Source organism: Gavia stellata, chromosome 4 (genome assembly GCF_030936135.1).
Source record: "Gavia stellata isolate bGavSte3 chromosome 4, bGavSte3.hap2, whole genome shotgun sequence".
Lineage (NCBI taxonomy): Eukaryota > Metazoa > Chordata > Aves > Gaviiformes > Gaviidae > Gavia > Gavia stellata.
This window is the reverse complement of record NC_082597.1, coordinates 11,070,093-11,085,031: the sequence shown is the minus strand read 5'-3', so window position 1 is coordinate 11,085,031 and position 14,939 is coordinate 11,070,093. Positions and strand designations below refer to the sequence as shown.

Sequence of the window (14,939 nt, the reverse complement as noted above, 5' to 3'; positions counted from 1 at the left end):
GAAAAAAAACACTTCAGAAAGAATCCTATAGAATATGTCATTCTGATTAAGGAGCCATTTTCTTTCCTATTTTGGTGGTGATGACTCCAGATACATCCTACTTAATGTTTTCAAAATATCATGAAGCCGGTTTCTGTGTGATACCTGGTAGATGATCTGGAGATTTAAATTTGTATGTGATATTTCTGCACTGAAGGATTTCTACTATCAGCTGTTCTCCATCTGTCTTCATTTCCTTCTTTAATGCAATCTTGATTTCACCCATAACCTGTGTTTTACCTGGAAAAGCAGAAAAAGCAACCCTCATTAATGTAAAAGGAAACTGAATGTATCTTTCTAACTTGGAAAGAAGTAGAGTTTTCTGGTTTGGTTTTTTTTTTTTTTTTTTTTTTTTAGTTTGGGGTTTTTTTTGTCTTTTTTTTTTCAGGACAGCTTATAGTTTTTAGTCAGGGGTATAAGGATAATGTATTGCTTGAATGAAGAAATGGTAGATACATGCAGTAGACTTATGTAACTAGTTTATATGCTTCAGAATGTTTTTGCTTCAGAGGAGCTTTGTTCCCAAGAATACAAATTTCATTAGGAGTCTTTACCAGACATGTAATGGTCACTACAATTCACCTTTTCAGAAACCTTTACTACAAGATTCTGAAGTTATCTCATCAGAAAAAAAGGGAAAGGAAAAAAAAAAAAAGAGAACATTAAATAAAGTGTTAAAAAGTAAGATTCTGAAAGGCAATGAATTAAGACTTTGGTGAAGTTAACGTTTCATTTCACCTTCTTACATATATGGAGCAACATCATTCACACAATTTAAAGGGAAGCGTGACCTTTAAAAGTAAAGGTGATTTCCCTTCTTATGTGGGCAGAAATACAGGCCTATTACAACAGCATTGTATGGATTTCTCCCAAAATCAGTCCAAAGATGGAGAGAAGGCACACAATGAAATATAGGCAAAGCTGTTTTGCCTTTCCTCTGCCTGTCCTCGCAAAAGGCTGTACCGAAGCCAGGCAGAGTAGAGCAGGGCTACATCATCTAAATGAGTGTGGTGGTGTAAGCAGAGCCCATGCCCTCAGCTCAGTGCTGTCTATGATAGCATCATGTCATAATGGGGGCTGTGTGTCTATATCTATTGTCCTGCTACTGTGTAATATTATTTCACCTTCCTCTTCTCTTTAGACATCAGTTAAAAAAAATCTCAAACCATTAAGCCCCTGGGAGTCTTTATTACCCAGTTTCTGGTGCCAGCAGGCTGGAGCTTTAACGCATTACCAGGAAATTCTAGAAGCTTGTGCCAAGATGTTGTAAGGAGCAAAGCAACTCTGCATAAAGTAAACAATTATGATACATCTGGAGAAGCTCCTCTCCTAGAGAGTAAAAAGTTACTAAGTGGCATATAAAGATTACTTACTTGTATCACAAATGTATAACCAAATTTGAAAAATCCCTTACAAAAATGCCAGCTGTTGTTTCACAGGTGTCCATGAGCAATCATACATTCTATAGCTTTTGCTACTTAAAATATTTTTTGGGATCATGAATAAAAATTTATTAACAAATAATCACAGCTACAACCTGGGGCCTCAACCCTCCTCACAAACTGAAGCTGGAATCTAACTTAGTTACAGTCAATAACAAATTTGCAATTGGACTTCAGCTGGGTCAGTGTTTCACCCACAGTTTGTAAGGTGTGAGAGGACCTGTTAGGAGGCAAATGATTCTTTCACCGTATTTAATCATCACAAAACCCTTCCTATAGGTTTGAACATGCAAAGTAGCATCTTGCTTTCTGCTAAATGTTTGTGCAAAGAGAATGGAGCCCTCATCTTGTGATGGCAGCAGCAAAGATTATCAGTAGCTGGGATCAAAGAAGGAACGGCCAACAATGTCTTTGTTGTTACTCATTGATCTGTTCCATCATGTGTCAACAAGCTTTAAACCATGGATATAAGGCCCCTTTTCTGGAAAATGTTGAGTGACCTCACTAGGGGTCTAGCTTGGCTAAAACTGTGGATTTTGGATAGCTGGAAATAGATATAGGAAAAAATTATAATGCCTTCTCTGCTCTGTGGATAAACTACCAAAACCACTGATGTACACATGACATACCTGAAAGGTGTTGCATAAAATCTCACTTTTTGACTAGTATTGGTTCCTGCACTGACTCCAATGCTTGACAATGATAAAAGCCCAACATGGACAGTTGTAGCATAAACCTAACATTAGCTTCAGGCAATCTTTAGTTAAACATCATTTTGTGGAAAATATGCTCAGTTTATTTATTTTACTTTGTTCCCTCTCTGTCCTTTAAGGTTTACTTGCAACAGTTGTTAGGACCTCCACTTTCTTGATTATGTCAGTACCTTCTTTTTCACTTAGGTGCGAATTCAGCCTAAAATGAGAGCAGGTAGCTTGGATGCTACCTGTGATGCTGTGAGCTAGGAAAAGGGAGAAATGCTTCCAGTAAATTAGAATGTGTTTGAAAATTCCAGCACCATTTCTCAGCATCTGGAAATTTTCCGTGGACTATTTTGTATCCCCAGATACTCTTTACAACAAACAGTCCTGCTTCACTATTTAAGCCTCATGGGGAAAACAATGATCTCCAGCTGCAAGCATATGAAGCATGATAGCTCTCTTGTGCTTCCATGTTAATTTTCATTTCTCCCACAGCATGCAATGAAAAAACCTTAACACCAGCCTTATGAAACATCGCACTAAAATAAATGATCGCTTCAAAACCTAGCAGAATTTTGAAGACTCAGAAGAGATTCCTATTCCTTCCATTGTTTGGCTTTTTTCCCTCTTTCTGGTATATGTTTACTACATCTTTCCTTTGACAGCTGTGTAAGAACAGCTCAAATGTACATTTTTTTGTGGAGTTGATTCTTTAAATGGAAATACATTTAGAAAAAGAGATACACGGATGAGGGAAAGGGTTAATAATGAACTGTCTATGAGCTGTTGAGAGAGTTCACAGTGAACTGAGCTGGACAAGAATGTTCTTTGACTGATATGACAGAAATAAAGTTGCTCAGGGTGTCATGGGATTGGACGACCCCAAGGATTGCATTGGTAGGAATAGCTCAAAACACAGTGCCCAGTCACAACATTTTGCATTCATCTATAAGTTTAGAAAACATCAATGATTTGTAAACAGAACTGATTGTGGGTATTTTGGTAGTCATTGGATGATGATAAACAAATGCTACAATGTAACTCTGAAAAAGTAAATACAGTGAAATAGATGTTGCATGTCTTTTTGGAAAGTACTAATATGGCTTTCTAAGACACTGAAAAATCATTTGTAACTTGAATAATGCTGTTTGCCTCCAGAAAGATGTATTCCAGGTGAAACACATGCAAACCAGGGTTATCACAGTGGCAAAGAACCATATAGTAAAGCACTAAAAACATTACTTTCTAATTTAGCCTAGGAAACAAGGACTGGAAAAAGATGAAATTGCTTTCCACAAACATATGATAGAGTAAATATTGAAAGAGATAAAAAATATTTAAGCTGAATTTGTGTGATATTTTACCTGTTACATACATATCAAATGCATACTTACTGATGTACCGCGAGAGGACCACAGGCATGCACAACAGCATCATGTTCACTTTAGGAACACATTAAGGGTAGCTAATCAGTTCTTAAAAATATATAGCTATGATTAAATGCATTAGTGTTTTTTAGATGACAATACACGTCTTTTTAGGGGACCAGATTTATTAAAAATCCATTAACAATTAAAAGGTGATGGTTAATTAACTACATTGCTGCAAGGTATTTGAGAAGTCAAGGGGTTTAAATTTGCTATGGTGATGGCAACATAAGCTGTTGCTTTTGTAGAACCATCACACTCTGCGCTGCGAAAGGTTAATCAGTTCTGCTATTAGTCTTAAATGTCTGCTGCTGTAAATCACAGGATGTATCATCTGCACTGTTGTTATCAACTTTGAGGGATTGATAACTATGGATTGTGTCCCATTCCTTTTTCATCAGATGCCTGCTGTCAAACAAAATTACCCAAGACAGTAGTAAATAGCTGTCTCTCATAGGTCTGTGTTATCAAGTCTAATTCAGCAATGCATTTGAATGAGCAGGCAAATCTCACTGGACAATGGCAGAAATTTCATTGAGTTCAATTGTCTAAATGTAAATTTCTGAGCTAATTTACACATTTATCTTAAAATAAGTTGAATTGCCTTTTGAGATTGACTATATCTATTCACATAGATGGACCAAGTGTGAGTACGTTGAACTTGGAAATTTAAGGATGAGACGCTTAAATGCTGCTACCTGATGAGCATCGTACTAGGGTAATTTACTGAATGGTTGCCAGATGGCCAGAAAACAGAATAAAAAAAAAGTACATAAACTGACATTTTCTTCCATGGTTGTATATAAGTTAGTACGGGTTCCTTCTGTTTCAGAAGAGTGACTGGGTATATTAAAGCAGTGGAATTAGAAATAAAATGGGGGGGGGGGGGGGGGGCGGGAAATATGTCGACAATCATTTCCCAGCATTTTTCTTTCCAAATTAAGTTTATAACAGAATTATTGTTTCCAAAATAGGCAGGAAATGCTCTTCTGGAGCTTCAAGAGCCATACACTTTATGGTGAAGGATTTAAAATCACAGAAAGGTCCTTCTGAGCAGCTTCCAGTGAGCCTGGCCTACTGACCCCGGCAATGTTAATCTTGGGTTGTGGTGGTGGGGTTTTTTGTTGATTTTTTTTTTAATTCCTTACAGCCCAGATCATCCTTTTACTACTCAGTCAAAGAACTCAGATGTTGGAAAAAATAAGCAGGACAAACCAAACAAGAATAATCCCAATCAAACAAAAAAACGGCTTTACTTTCCTACACTTTGTGGTTACAATCTGTCGGACTAGCCTGCCTTATTCATCCTGTATGTAGAAGAGGAAGGAACATAGAGCCATGGTTCGCTTTAGCAGGTTTGCACCTCCATGTGTGCTCAGAGAAATGGCTGCATTTTAAGAAGAATAGGTACTCTTTCAGGGTTTCTTTCTACGCTTTCTGATTACAAATACTCATGTAACTTCCACTTTTCTGAAAGTACGCATCCCAGAAAGCAATCCCAGGTTTCCAAATGTTGGTGCAGAACAGCTTGCTCTACTGCTGCAGACAAGACCCCTTGAAAGAAGACCAGACACACCCACGCTGCTTTGCCGTTAGCCCTATGTCTTCTGACCCCCATCTTGTTGCCTTGTGGCAGGAACAAAAAAGTTAATTTTTTTGTGATATTTTAGTGCAAAGAGCCTGAGAAAATTAGAGTTGTCTTATTGCAGCATGATGATGGTGGTATATAGACAGCATGATACTGCCCTGGGGGACAGCAAGGGAGGACGTTGGAGTATTTGGTGGTGCGGGGCCAGCTGCGTTAGTGCTGACAGTCAGTATAGAGCACAGGGAAACAAACATGTCCTCCATGCTGTTGGGAGATGAGCAGACTGTCTCCAGAACCTAGGTGTTGTATCAGAAAGAGCAAATCAGTCTGTGCTGAAAGAATTCACAGGAGAAAACTAAAATCATTCAGTATGGAAATTAAAGAATCCAGATCAGGGAGTCAACCAAGGAGAGAAATTATGTGACAGTGAAAATGCCAGTTATGACACTACATAATCTAACTCTGTAAATGTTCTTTTGAGGAAAGTTTGGGAATAAGAAATCTCCACAGATTTTTGCATTAGTGGCTTCTGGTACTTGTTGTATTTTGCATTACTGTTCCCCACAAGCAAACTGAAGTGAATGAAATCTGTGTCCCAGCTTGACTTAAAAGTATTTCTGAGTATAACATAAAGTATTGCTTCTTCTGAATCTGTTACATTTATAATTCTGAAGAGTAAGTAATAAGCCTCAGAATTTCCATAATCTTTCAGTCTAAAATCAAGAGATGAGTAATGATTAGAATAGTGTCATCATGAGCATATGATCAGAAATAAAGACTTCTTTTGTTAGAACTAATTTCATTTCCTTAGGTCTTTATCTGTTTTGATACCCTGAGAGATTAAATTAATGAACCTCTGAGAGCTCTATACAGTGTTCATTGATAGAATACAGGCATTTCTTTGATGTATTTTACCACCGTTTTTCTCACAGGTATCTAATGTCCCGGACTTGGTGCAGCTATATTTATCTCTAACACTGTGTAATGAGACATCACATCTTCCAGGCTAAGAAACTCATATGCTCCTTATGTAGCTGTATTGCTTAAATAAACAAAATCCTGGATTCAGCTATATTAGGGTATGTTTGTAATATTTAGAAGGTTGGAATATGTAGTAGCATGTCATAAAATTTAAGGAATCCAAGGTGTTCTTGAGAACTTGATTCAAAAAAGGAAAATTCACAGCTTTAAAATATGGGACATGATTAAAGAGAACCCTAAAACATGGTTTCTGTCCCCAGATCCCTGTCCCTTAGTAGCTTTCTGTGATCTTAGACTTCATCTCTGTGCCTAAGCTCAGAGGTGGAGATAATAACACCTACTTCTTTAACTAACAGTTGTTTGGATTTAGTAACTGGGACTGGGTACACTGTAAAGAGAGAGACTTGGTCGTGTAAGCATAAACAGGACTTTGGTGTGTGGTCCCTAATACCATGAGAAAACACAAAGACTTAGAAAGTCTGATGAGGACCTATGCCACTGTTATGTTTCCCTCCACCATAATCCATGAAGCTTGTACAGACATATTTTTCTGTCTAACAGAGTGCTGTTGTAGCAAGAAATATGTTTCTGCTGGATTCCTCTAATACTATTTTGAGAACCAGAAGTCCATCCTCCAGCAGGCAGCTGTGCTTCAGGAAAACAAAATAACATCATCTTATTGCAATAAATAATTCAGTATTACTGTAAATACTAGCCATTTATTATTTACATTTCAGTATTGGAGTTAAACAACTCCAATTGAAGGTAAAGTAAAAGGCTAGTCAATACTAGTTTAAAATTAAACATACCAAGAATTCAGAATACCAGCCAAAACCTTCCAACCTTTTTTTAAGCAAACCTTTCTCTTTAAAAAAAAAAAAAAAAAAAAAAAAAAAAATTAACATTGCATCAATTACTTGTAGTACCAGCTGTTTGTATTCATAATGCCTTTCATCCTCTTGCTGGGACATGAGCTGCTGGCAAAGCTGTTCTAAAATAATGTTGGATGAGCTTTATAGAAAATGCCTCCCAATGTTTACAGGCTCTAACCTTTTCTGTCCTTTTGTGTTTTTTTCATAACCTTCTTTCCTTCTTTTATTCTTTCACCCTTCTACCACATATTTCTTTCTGCCTGAAAACTGCCACAATTTTCTCTGTAGGCTGGTTTTATCTTTGTGTTCCCTACTGTAAGAAAAATCAGACATGTAATACAGTCTTAACTACTACCTCCTCCTGTCTCACAGTGCTTTAAATAGATGTTGTTGGATTGACTGGAATAGGACTGTCTCAATACATATGCTCCCCAGCTCCACAGATGATGTTGAATACGTGCAGGTTCTGAAATTTGTTGCTCCTCTTGCAACTGGATAGCCAGTCTGCCCTGCATGGTGCTATTAACAGGTCATGGACGAACTAAGGCTCAGAGCAAGGCTGCTTCTGAAGAGGAGTTGCAGCTGCTGAGAGTCCCTGCAATGTGTTCAGAGTCTTCTCTCATCTGCTTACATGAAGGTTAGATGTTATACATGAAGGGCTCAGTTGTTACTAACATTTATTCCCTCCCTTACCTGACATAGCTGGGGATACTGTGTACAGACAGTCATGCTCCTCTGAAACGGTAAACGCTATCGGTTCAACTCCTGACAAATAGGTTCCCTCTGGGATGCAGGGGTGCTTCGCAGCTGGAGCAGGCATGAATGGAGGGAACTGCTCTCCCTTTTCCCTTCCCTCCCCTTACCTTGAAGATGTGAACTGCTGTGAGCAGACTGTATATTATGAGATGAGCAAGGAAGATTAAGGTCCTTCATTAATATCTCCCCATCTCCTCTGATGTGATGTGCGTGCAATCATGTAATGAGGGAAAGGAGCAGAATTAAGGAACTTTGCTCACAGCAAACACAATTTACAGTTTTGTGGGCAGTGAGAGTGGCTGACTTTAAGGCTCAGGCATATGAACAAGATGAGGGTGTTATGTTATGATTCTTAGAGCTAACAGGCTCACTGCCCACAAAATTTTGAACACACTAGTGCAGAAATTGTATGCCCAGAATTCTTAGTAGGATTAAGTAAAGACTATTTGAAAGAAAATACTTTTCAGCTTTTATTTTCAGATTAAACAAAACTGGTGTGCAAAATACATTTTGAAAACCGAGAAAGCCTTTTGCCTGTTGAGATTTTGAGATGTGAAATATTTCCCAGAAAAAAAAATAAACTCTCTTCCATTTATTGGTCACTGTGTGTGTGTACGTCTTTCAGAGATTTGATTCATTCCTTTTAAAAGGAAAAAAAAAAAAAACAATAAAAACTAATGTTGACTCTGGGCTGATGCCATGTATAAAAATTCTTGGCCTGAAGTAAAGTGTTTTGTGGGAAAGTAACACTGATACTTCACACATGCTCAAATATGAAAAATAAAAATCATAGACTTGTACCAGTCCAGTTTCAACCGTCTTTATTTCTGTTAAGTGGCATTCTAAAGTATTGTAGGAAAAGGTTAATGAGGCAATAAGATTAGAGGAGATGAATTAGAGAAGGAAGTTTCACTAGTGTCAGAAGCTGCCCAAGTCAGTGATCTAAAGGATAATATAGGGGATTAGAGATTTCTCCAGAAAGATTTCTTCAATATTTTAGTGAGACTGGTCCCTGTACCATAGAGGCATTTGGAATAAATGGAGAGAAAATAATGAGAACTCTAAATGTCACATTGAACCAATTTAGGTGATCAGAGATGACTGCAGAGATTACTTTTAATGATGAAGACAAACACAGAATACCTGTAATTGACAGGTTGAAGGTAGAGGGAGAATAAATATGGGGTGAGGGAAGTCAAGTGACTTACAGCACTAAATCATAGTACATCCTACTGGATGTCTCTTATTTATATTCATTTATACTGATTTATACTTCTGTGGAAGGGAAACCTTATGTTCTAAGCTGATTATTCTATCAACATCCTCTCCACAATTCATTCAAATACCAGAATTGCCCAAAATTTAGCTTTGGTCTAGAATAATAAACTACTGACAGGGTTAATCATAAGGAAGTTTAGGTATCTAACTCAAACTCCCTAGACACTGTAGTCAATAGGGATAACAGCTCCTTAAACTTATATCTTAGGATGGATAAATGCCTTCAGGAGGTACCTGCGTTTTTTTTCAGTGACAGCTGAGAAGCGAGGTGATGACTTTCACAGAATGACAGAATCACAGAATCACAGAAACACTAAGGTTGGAAAAGACCTGTAAGATCATCAAGTCCAACCATCAACCCAACACCACCATGCCCATTAAACCATGTCCCACAATGCCACATCCACACATTCCCTGAACACCTCCAGTGATGGTGACTCCACCACTTCCCTGGGCAGCCTGTTCCAGTGTTTCACCACTCTCTCAGTAAAGAAATTTTTCCTAATATCCAGCCTGAACCTCCCCTGGCGCAACCTGAGGCCATTTCCTCTTGTCCTGTCACTTGTCACTTGGGAGAAGAGACCAACACCCACCTCTCTGCAACCCCCTTTCAGGTAGTTGTAGAGAGCGATAAGGTCTCCCCTCAGCCTCCTCTTCTCCAGACTGAACAACCCCAGTTCCCTCAGATGCTCCTCATCAGACTTGTGCTCCAGACCCCTCACCAGCTTCGTCGCCCTTCTCTGGACACGCTCCAGCACCTCAATGTCCTCCTTGTAGTGAGGGGCCCAAAACTGAACACAGGATTCGAGGTGTGGCCTCACCAGCACCGAGTACAGGGGCATGATCACCTCCCTACTCCTGCTGGCCACACTGTTTCTGATACAGGCCAGGATGCCGTTGGCCTTCTTGGCCACCTGGGCACACTGCTGGCTCATATTCAGCCGGCTGTCGATCAACACCCCCAGGTCCTTTTCTGCGGGGGAGCTTTCCAGCCACTCTTCCCCAAGCCTGTAGCGTTGCCTGGGGTTGTTGTGACCCAAGTGCAGAACCCGGCACTTGGCCTTGTTGTACCTCATCCAATTGGCCTGGGCCCATCGATCCAGCCTGTCCAGATCCCTCTGTAGAGCCTTCCGACCCTCCAGCAGATCAACACTCCCTCCCAACTTGGTGTCGTCTGCAAACTTGCTGAGGGTGCACTCAATCCCCTCATCCAGATCATCGATAAAGATATTAAATAAGACCAGTCCCAAAACTGAGTCCTGGGGGACTCTGCTTGTGACCGGCCGCCAACTGGATTTCACCCCATTCACCACAACTCTCTGGGCTCGGCCATCCAGCCAGTTTTTTACCCAGCGAAGAGTGCACCTCTCTAAGCCACGAGTCGCCAGCTTCTCCAGGACAATACTGTGGGAGACAGTGTCAAAGGTTTTGCTGAAGTCCAGGTAGACAACATCCACAGCCTTTCCCTCATCCACTAGGCAGGTCACCTGGTCATAGAAGGAGATCAGGTTGGTCAAGCAGGACCTACCCTTCATGAACCCGTGCTGGTTGGGCCTGATCCCTTGGTTATCCTGCACGTGCCCTGTGAGCGCCCTCAAGATGAACCTCTCCATAATCTTCCCCGGCACCGAGGTCAGGCTGACAGGCCTGTAGTTCCCCGGATCCTCCTTCCGGACCTTCTTGTAGATGGGCATCACGTTGGCAATCCTTCAGTCATCCGGGACCTCCCCTGTTAACCAGGACTGTTGATAAATGATGGTGAGTGGCTTGGCAAGCTCCTCTGCCAGCTCCCTCAGTACCCTTGGGTGGATGCCATCAGGCCCCATAGACTTGGGAGTGTCCAGGTGACATAGCAGGTCGTTAACAGCTTCCTCCTGGATCATGGGGAGTTTATTTTCCTCTCCATCCTTGTCTTCCAGCTCAGGGAGCTGAATACCCTGAGGATACCTGTTTTGGCTATTAAAGACTGAGGCAAAGAAGGCATTAAGTACCTCAGCCTTTTCCTCATCCTTGGTGACAATGTTCCCTCCCACATCCAGTAAAAGATGGAGATTCTCCTTGGCTCTCTTTTTGTTGTTAATGTATTTATAGAAGCATTTTTTGTTATCCCTTACAATCACGGCCAGATTGAGCTCTAGCTGTGCTTTTGCCTTTCTAATTCCCTCTCTGCATGACCTAATGAGATCCTTGTATTCTTCTTCAGTTGCCTGCCCCTTCTTCCAAAGGTGATAAACTCTCCTTTTTTTCCTGAGTCCCAGCAAAAGCTCCCTGTTCAGCCAGGCTGGTTGTCTTTCCCGCCGGCTCTTCTTATGGCACATGGGGACAGCCTGCTCCTGCGCCTTTAAGATTTCCTTCTTGAAGAAGGTCCATCCTTCCTGGACCCCTTTGCCCTTCAGGACTGTCTCCCAAGGGACCCTCTCAACCAGTGTCCTAAACCTGACTTTTAAACATTGAAATTGGGCTAGAAGTATCAAAATGCAAATCTACAGCTCTACCATTTTCCATAACTTCAATGAGAGAAAGCTAAAATGATGGCTGAAATTATTCTTGCTATTTTAATTGAACTTCAAAGACAGGTGTAGCCTAGATCTGAAAGGGGAAACTATGCAGCCTCATGTCTCAGAAGGCAAAACTCTCTTCAGCCATCTTTGCTCCCTTTCATCCTCACCATAAATCATTGCCTGAGTCTAAATATACATTCACAGTCGTCTTTTCAAATTTTAGCATCTTACATAAGGAGACATATCAGACGCTGCAGATTTAGCTGCATAAAAGATAGCTTGCCACAGCACGTCTGAAATTTTGATGATGAAAGGCACACTGTGCCCTGGCTTTTGGATGGACAAAAGTTCATACAGGGAAAAGAAGAGAAGTATTTAATGCCATACATACAGAGCAACCTGAACCTTGACTCTTTTAAGCCTGTTCTATTGCAGCTTTACCAAGGAGAAAATGTGTTGGTAAAGGGAGAAGAAATTTGCAAACTGCCATTAAAAGTCTGTATTTGACATCACCACAGTTCAGTAAAGTATTTTGCACAATGCTACAATAATCTTTGTGTAATATAGTATAAATGTTCTGTTAAAGTAAGACAAGCGAGTCTGCAAGCTCTTTTTCCATGTCAGTATGAGAACACAAAATGGGTTTTAACTATACAAAAACAGAGAGGATTTTGCTAGATTTTGCTTAGGTCCTCATTTAAATTATGACAGATTTTAAGCTACTTTCCCTCTCCCATGGAAAATACATTTTTTATCTTTTTGTAGTTTTGATATACAAGTTTTTGAGAGTTTGACAATACAGTCTGAAATGACAAAATCCCTTCTGAGCCAACCTTCACTTTCTGTGCCAAAATAATGAAAAATTTTACACCTTCTGACTCTGAATATATGTATGAAGATGTGAATATCACAACAGATTTAGTTATTCTTTTTGTCTGCTTGATGTCATGAAATTAGACATTCTGGCTTGAACCACTAGAAACCCCAGGAAATAGATTAAAGTCCATTTGGCTTATATTACAATATGATGTGGAATAATTTGAGTGCTTTAAGATGAGTGAAATGAATCCCATGGATGGTAGCAAGAGATAATAGAAAATTTGCCCAAAGATATAATAAAGAGGATCAAATAATTATAAATATAAATCAGAAATATTAGGTAGCACAGTATCAGAAGGGGAAAAACTAGATTGCCAAGTAGGTTTTGTATATTATTTACTTTTGTGAATGCAAAGAGAAAATAATCCTTTGAATAGAATATTTGAGATGTAAACAAACATCCACCAACTTAAATTCAAATACACAGATTGCTCCGAAAATATTGTAAGAACAACATATTTCCTAAGAACAGCATCTAAAAATGAAAGCAATGAAACCAAAGTACTTGAAGATTACATTTCTGAAAAGTAATTGTTCTGTCAGGAACCTTGCTGACCACTCAAGAAGCAGAGGGACATGAAACCAAAGTGTATTTATACAATTTCTGCCAAATTTGCAGGTCTGACATAAGCAAAATCAGTCATACTGCATTTAAATGTAAACCAAAGAATATGTTGCCTTACAGCAACACCTAGGAACTTCCCCATTTGCTTTGGCAGATGATAGCTGCTTTGGTGGTGATTTTTCACTCCTTTTAGTGTTTTGGACATATGGCCTGATGAAAGAAAAAAAACAAGCCTCAAAGGTAGATGTATAAAATTAGATGCAGTCTTTGAAGAATTTAGATCATTAGAAAGATACATAGAAAAACAGCTCAAGAATAAAGTGCTGACTTCAGGAGTAGATGTTACCTACATATCTAATACAGGTTTAGTTTTACTAGGCACGCTAAAAATTTTGAAAATGGTAACGAAACTGAAAAAAGTACTGATGTTTTCTGACTTAGCAGTGCAAATGATAGAATATTTTGGTACTTTTCCATTGTCATAAAGCTGTCCTATCACAGGGAAGTATACACTGTGAATAGGAATTGGTGTAAGAACGACATATGATGCGTTTTCACTCCAGTTAGTTTGGAGAGTGGCTCATTGCACATTTACTGCACAGACAATAAGCACTGAGCCTGCACTCTTAGTGCAGTGGAACAAGCTGTTTCATTTCACAGCTTGCCCAAGTCATTTATAGCCCATAAAAAATTACTTAACACATGGTGGCATATGTAACTCTATAAAGCTTTCTTTGAGAAGGAGGTGGGGAAGATGGCATTTGTATACACAAATATATCCATACGCATACTCAAGCTAACGCAATATGTTGACACTCTTTTGTGCTATAAACCTAGTAGGCACACTATCATGGCAAATGAAGATGAAAAATTTTGGTAAGAACCTGCCTATTCATTCCTCACATCATAATTTCCAGATTCCCCCTCAGATTTTTACTGCAGCTCTGAGCCTCTTCAGTGAAATATGCTTAAAGTCTTGCTCATACCTCCCTGGAACTACACACTGGTGAGCACAGTCTTGTGTGCTGCACAGCTTGGGTACCAGAGCAGATGCTTCTGCACTGACTGTTCATGTGGAAGACAGGTAATGCTATTATATTAATAGATTTTCTTTTGCGTACTTACATTACCTGGTACAGTGGTAGCAGCCCACTGTTGAGATGCTATTTCTCTATCATTAAATAAGAATGATTACTGAAATAATTGTTGCTAATAAGATTACTAAGTATAAGAGTATGAGAAATTACCTATTCAGTGTGATAATAAGAGCTGTGATAATTCTAACAAAGCTCATTGTGTCTAATATATGAAAGAAAGCCAAATCTGTCTTCCAGGACCACCAGAGTGTTTTGTGGCTGGCTGTAGAGAACCTAGGAAATTTTAGCACAAAACCAAATACTTCTAATTACTGCTGGGATTCAACCACCTGCATAATCTGTCCAACAGAGCAATGAGGGATGATCTTTTCAGTTAATCAGGATAAACATGGAATCAGCTCAGTCAAAACTGGAAAAAAGTGTTAATTCAAATTTTGATCAGGAGGGATGGACAGAAAGGTTATGCAGAGTATTCCACAGTATTGTGCAGAATTCAGAGTTTTACAGTCCCTGGAGGATTGATGCCTGGAAGCATTGTTTACAGTAATGTGGAGATGGTTCCTAAATTTGTTACCAGTTTGGAGAAATATCAATTTACCTTTCAGCTCCTGCCCAGAGCCTTCTCTTAAATGCATACTATTTTTTTTTTAAAGTTTCTAAAATCCATCAGAAATCTTTATAGTCTAAAGTACCTGCTTTTCATTGAAATACATACTTCACATTTTCCCTCTCTTTCAGCACTCAGTAGTGCCATTATTCTTCATTTCATGTAATGCTGATTCCCTCAAACTGCTATAGTAGACATATCCTAAAGTT

General features: G+C 39.3%; 1 protein-coding gene across 1 annotated transcript in view; it reads right to left on the bottom strand.

The window, feature by feature from the left end:
- The window catches only part of PCLO (piccolo presynaptic cytomatrix protein), a 390,072-nt gene that overhangs the window by 5,240 nt on the left and 369,893 nt on the right, over nucleotides 1–14,939 (bottom strand). Inside the window, exon 24 of the mRNA XM_059817028.1 lies at nucleotides 145–279. Within this exon, the coding sequence (XP_059673011.1) occupies nucleotides 145–279 (135 nt within the window). The remainder of the gene's footprint in view (nucleotides 1–144; nucleotides 280–14,939) is intronic.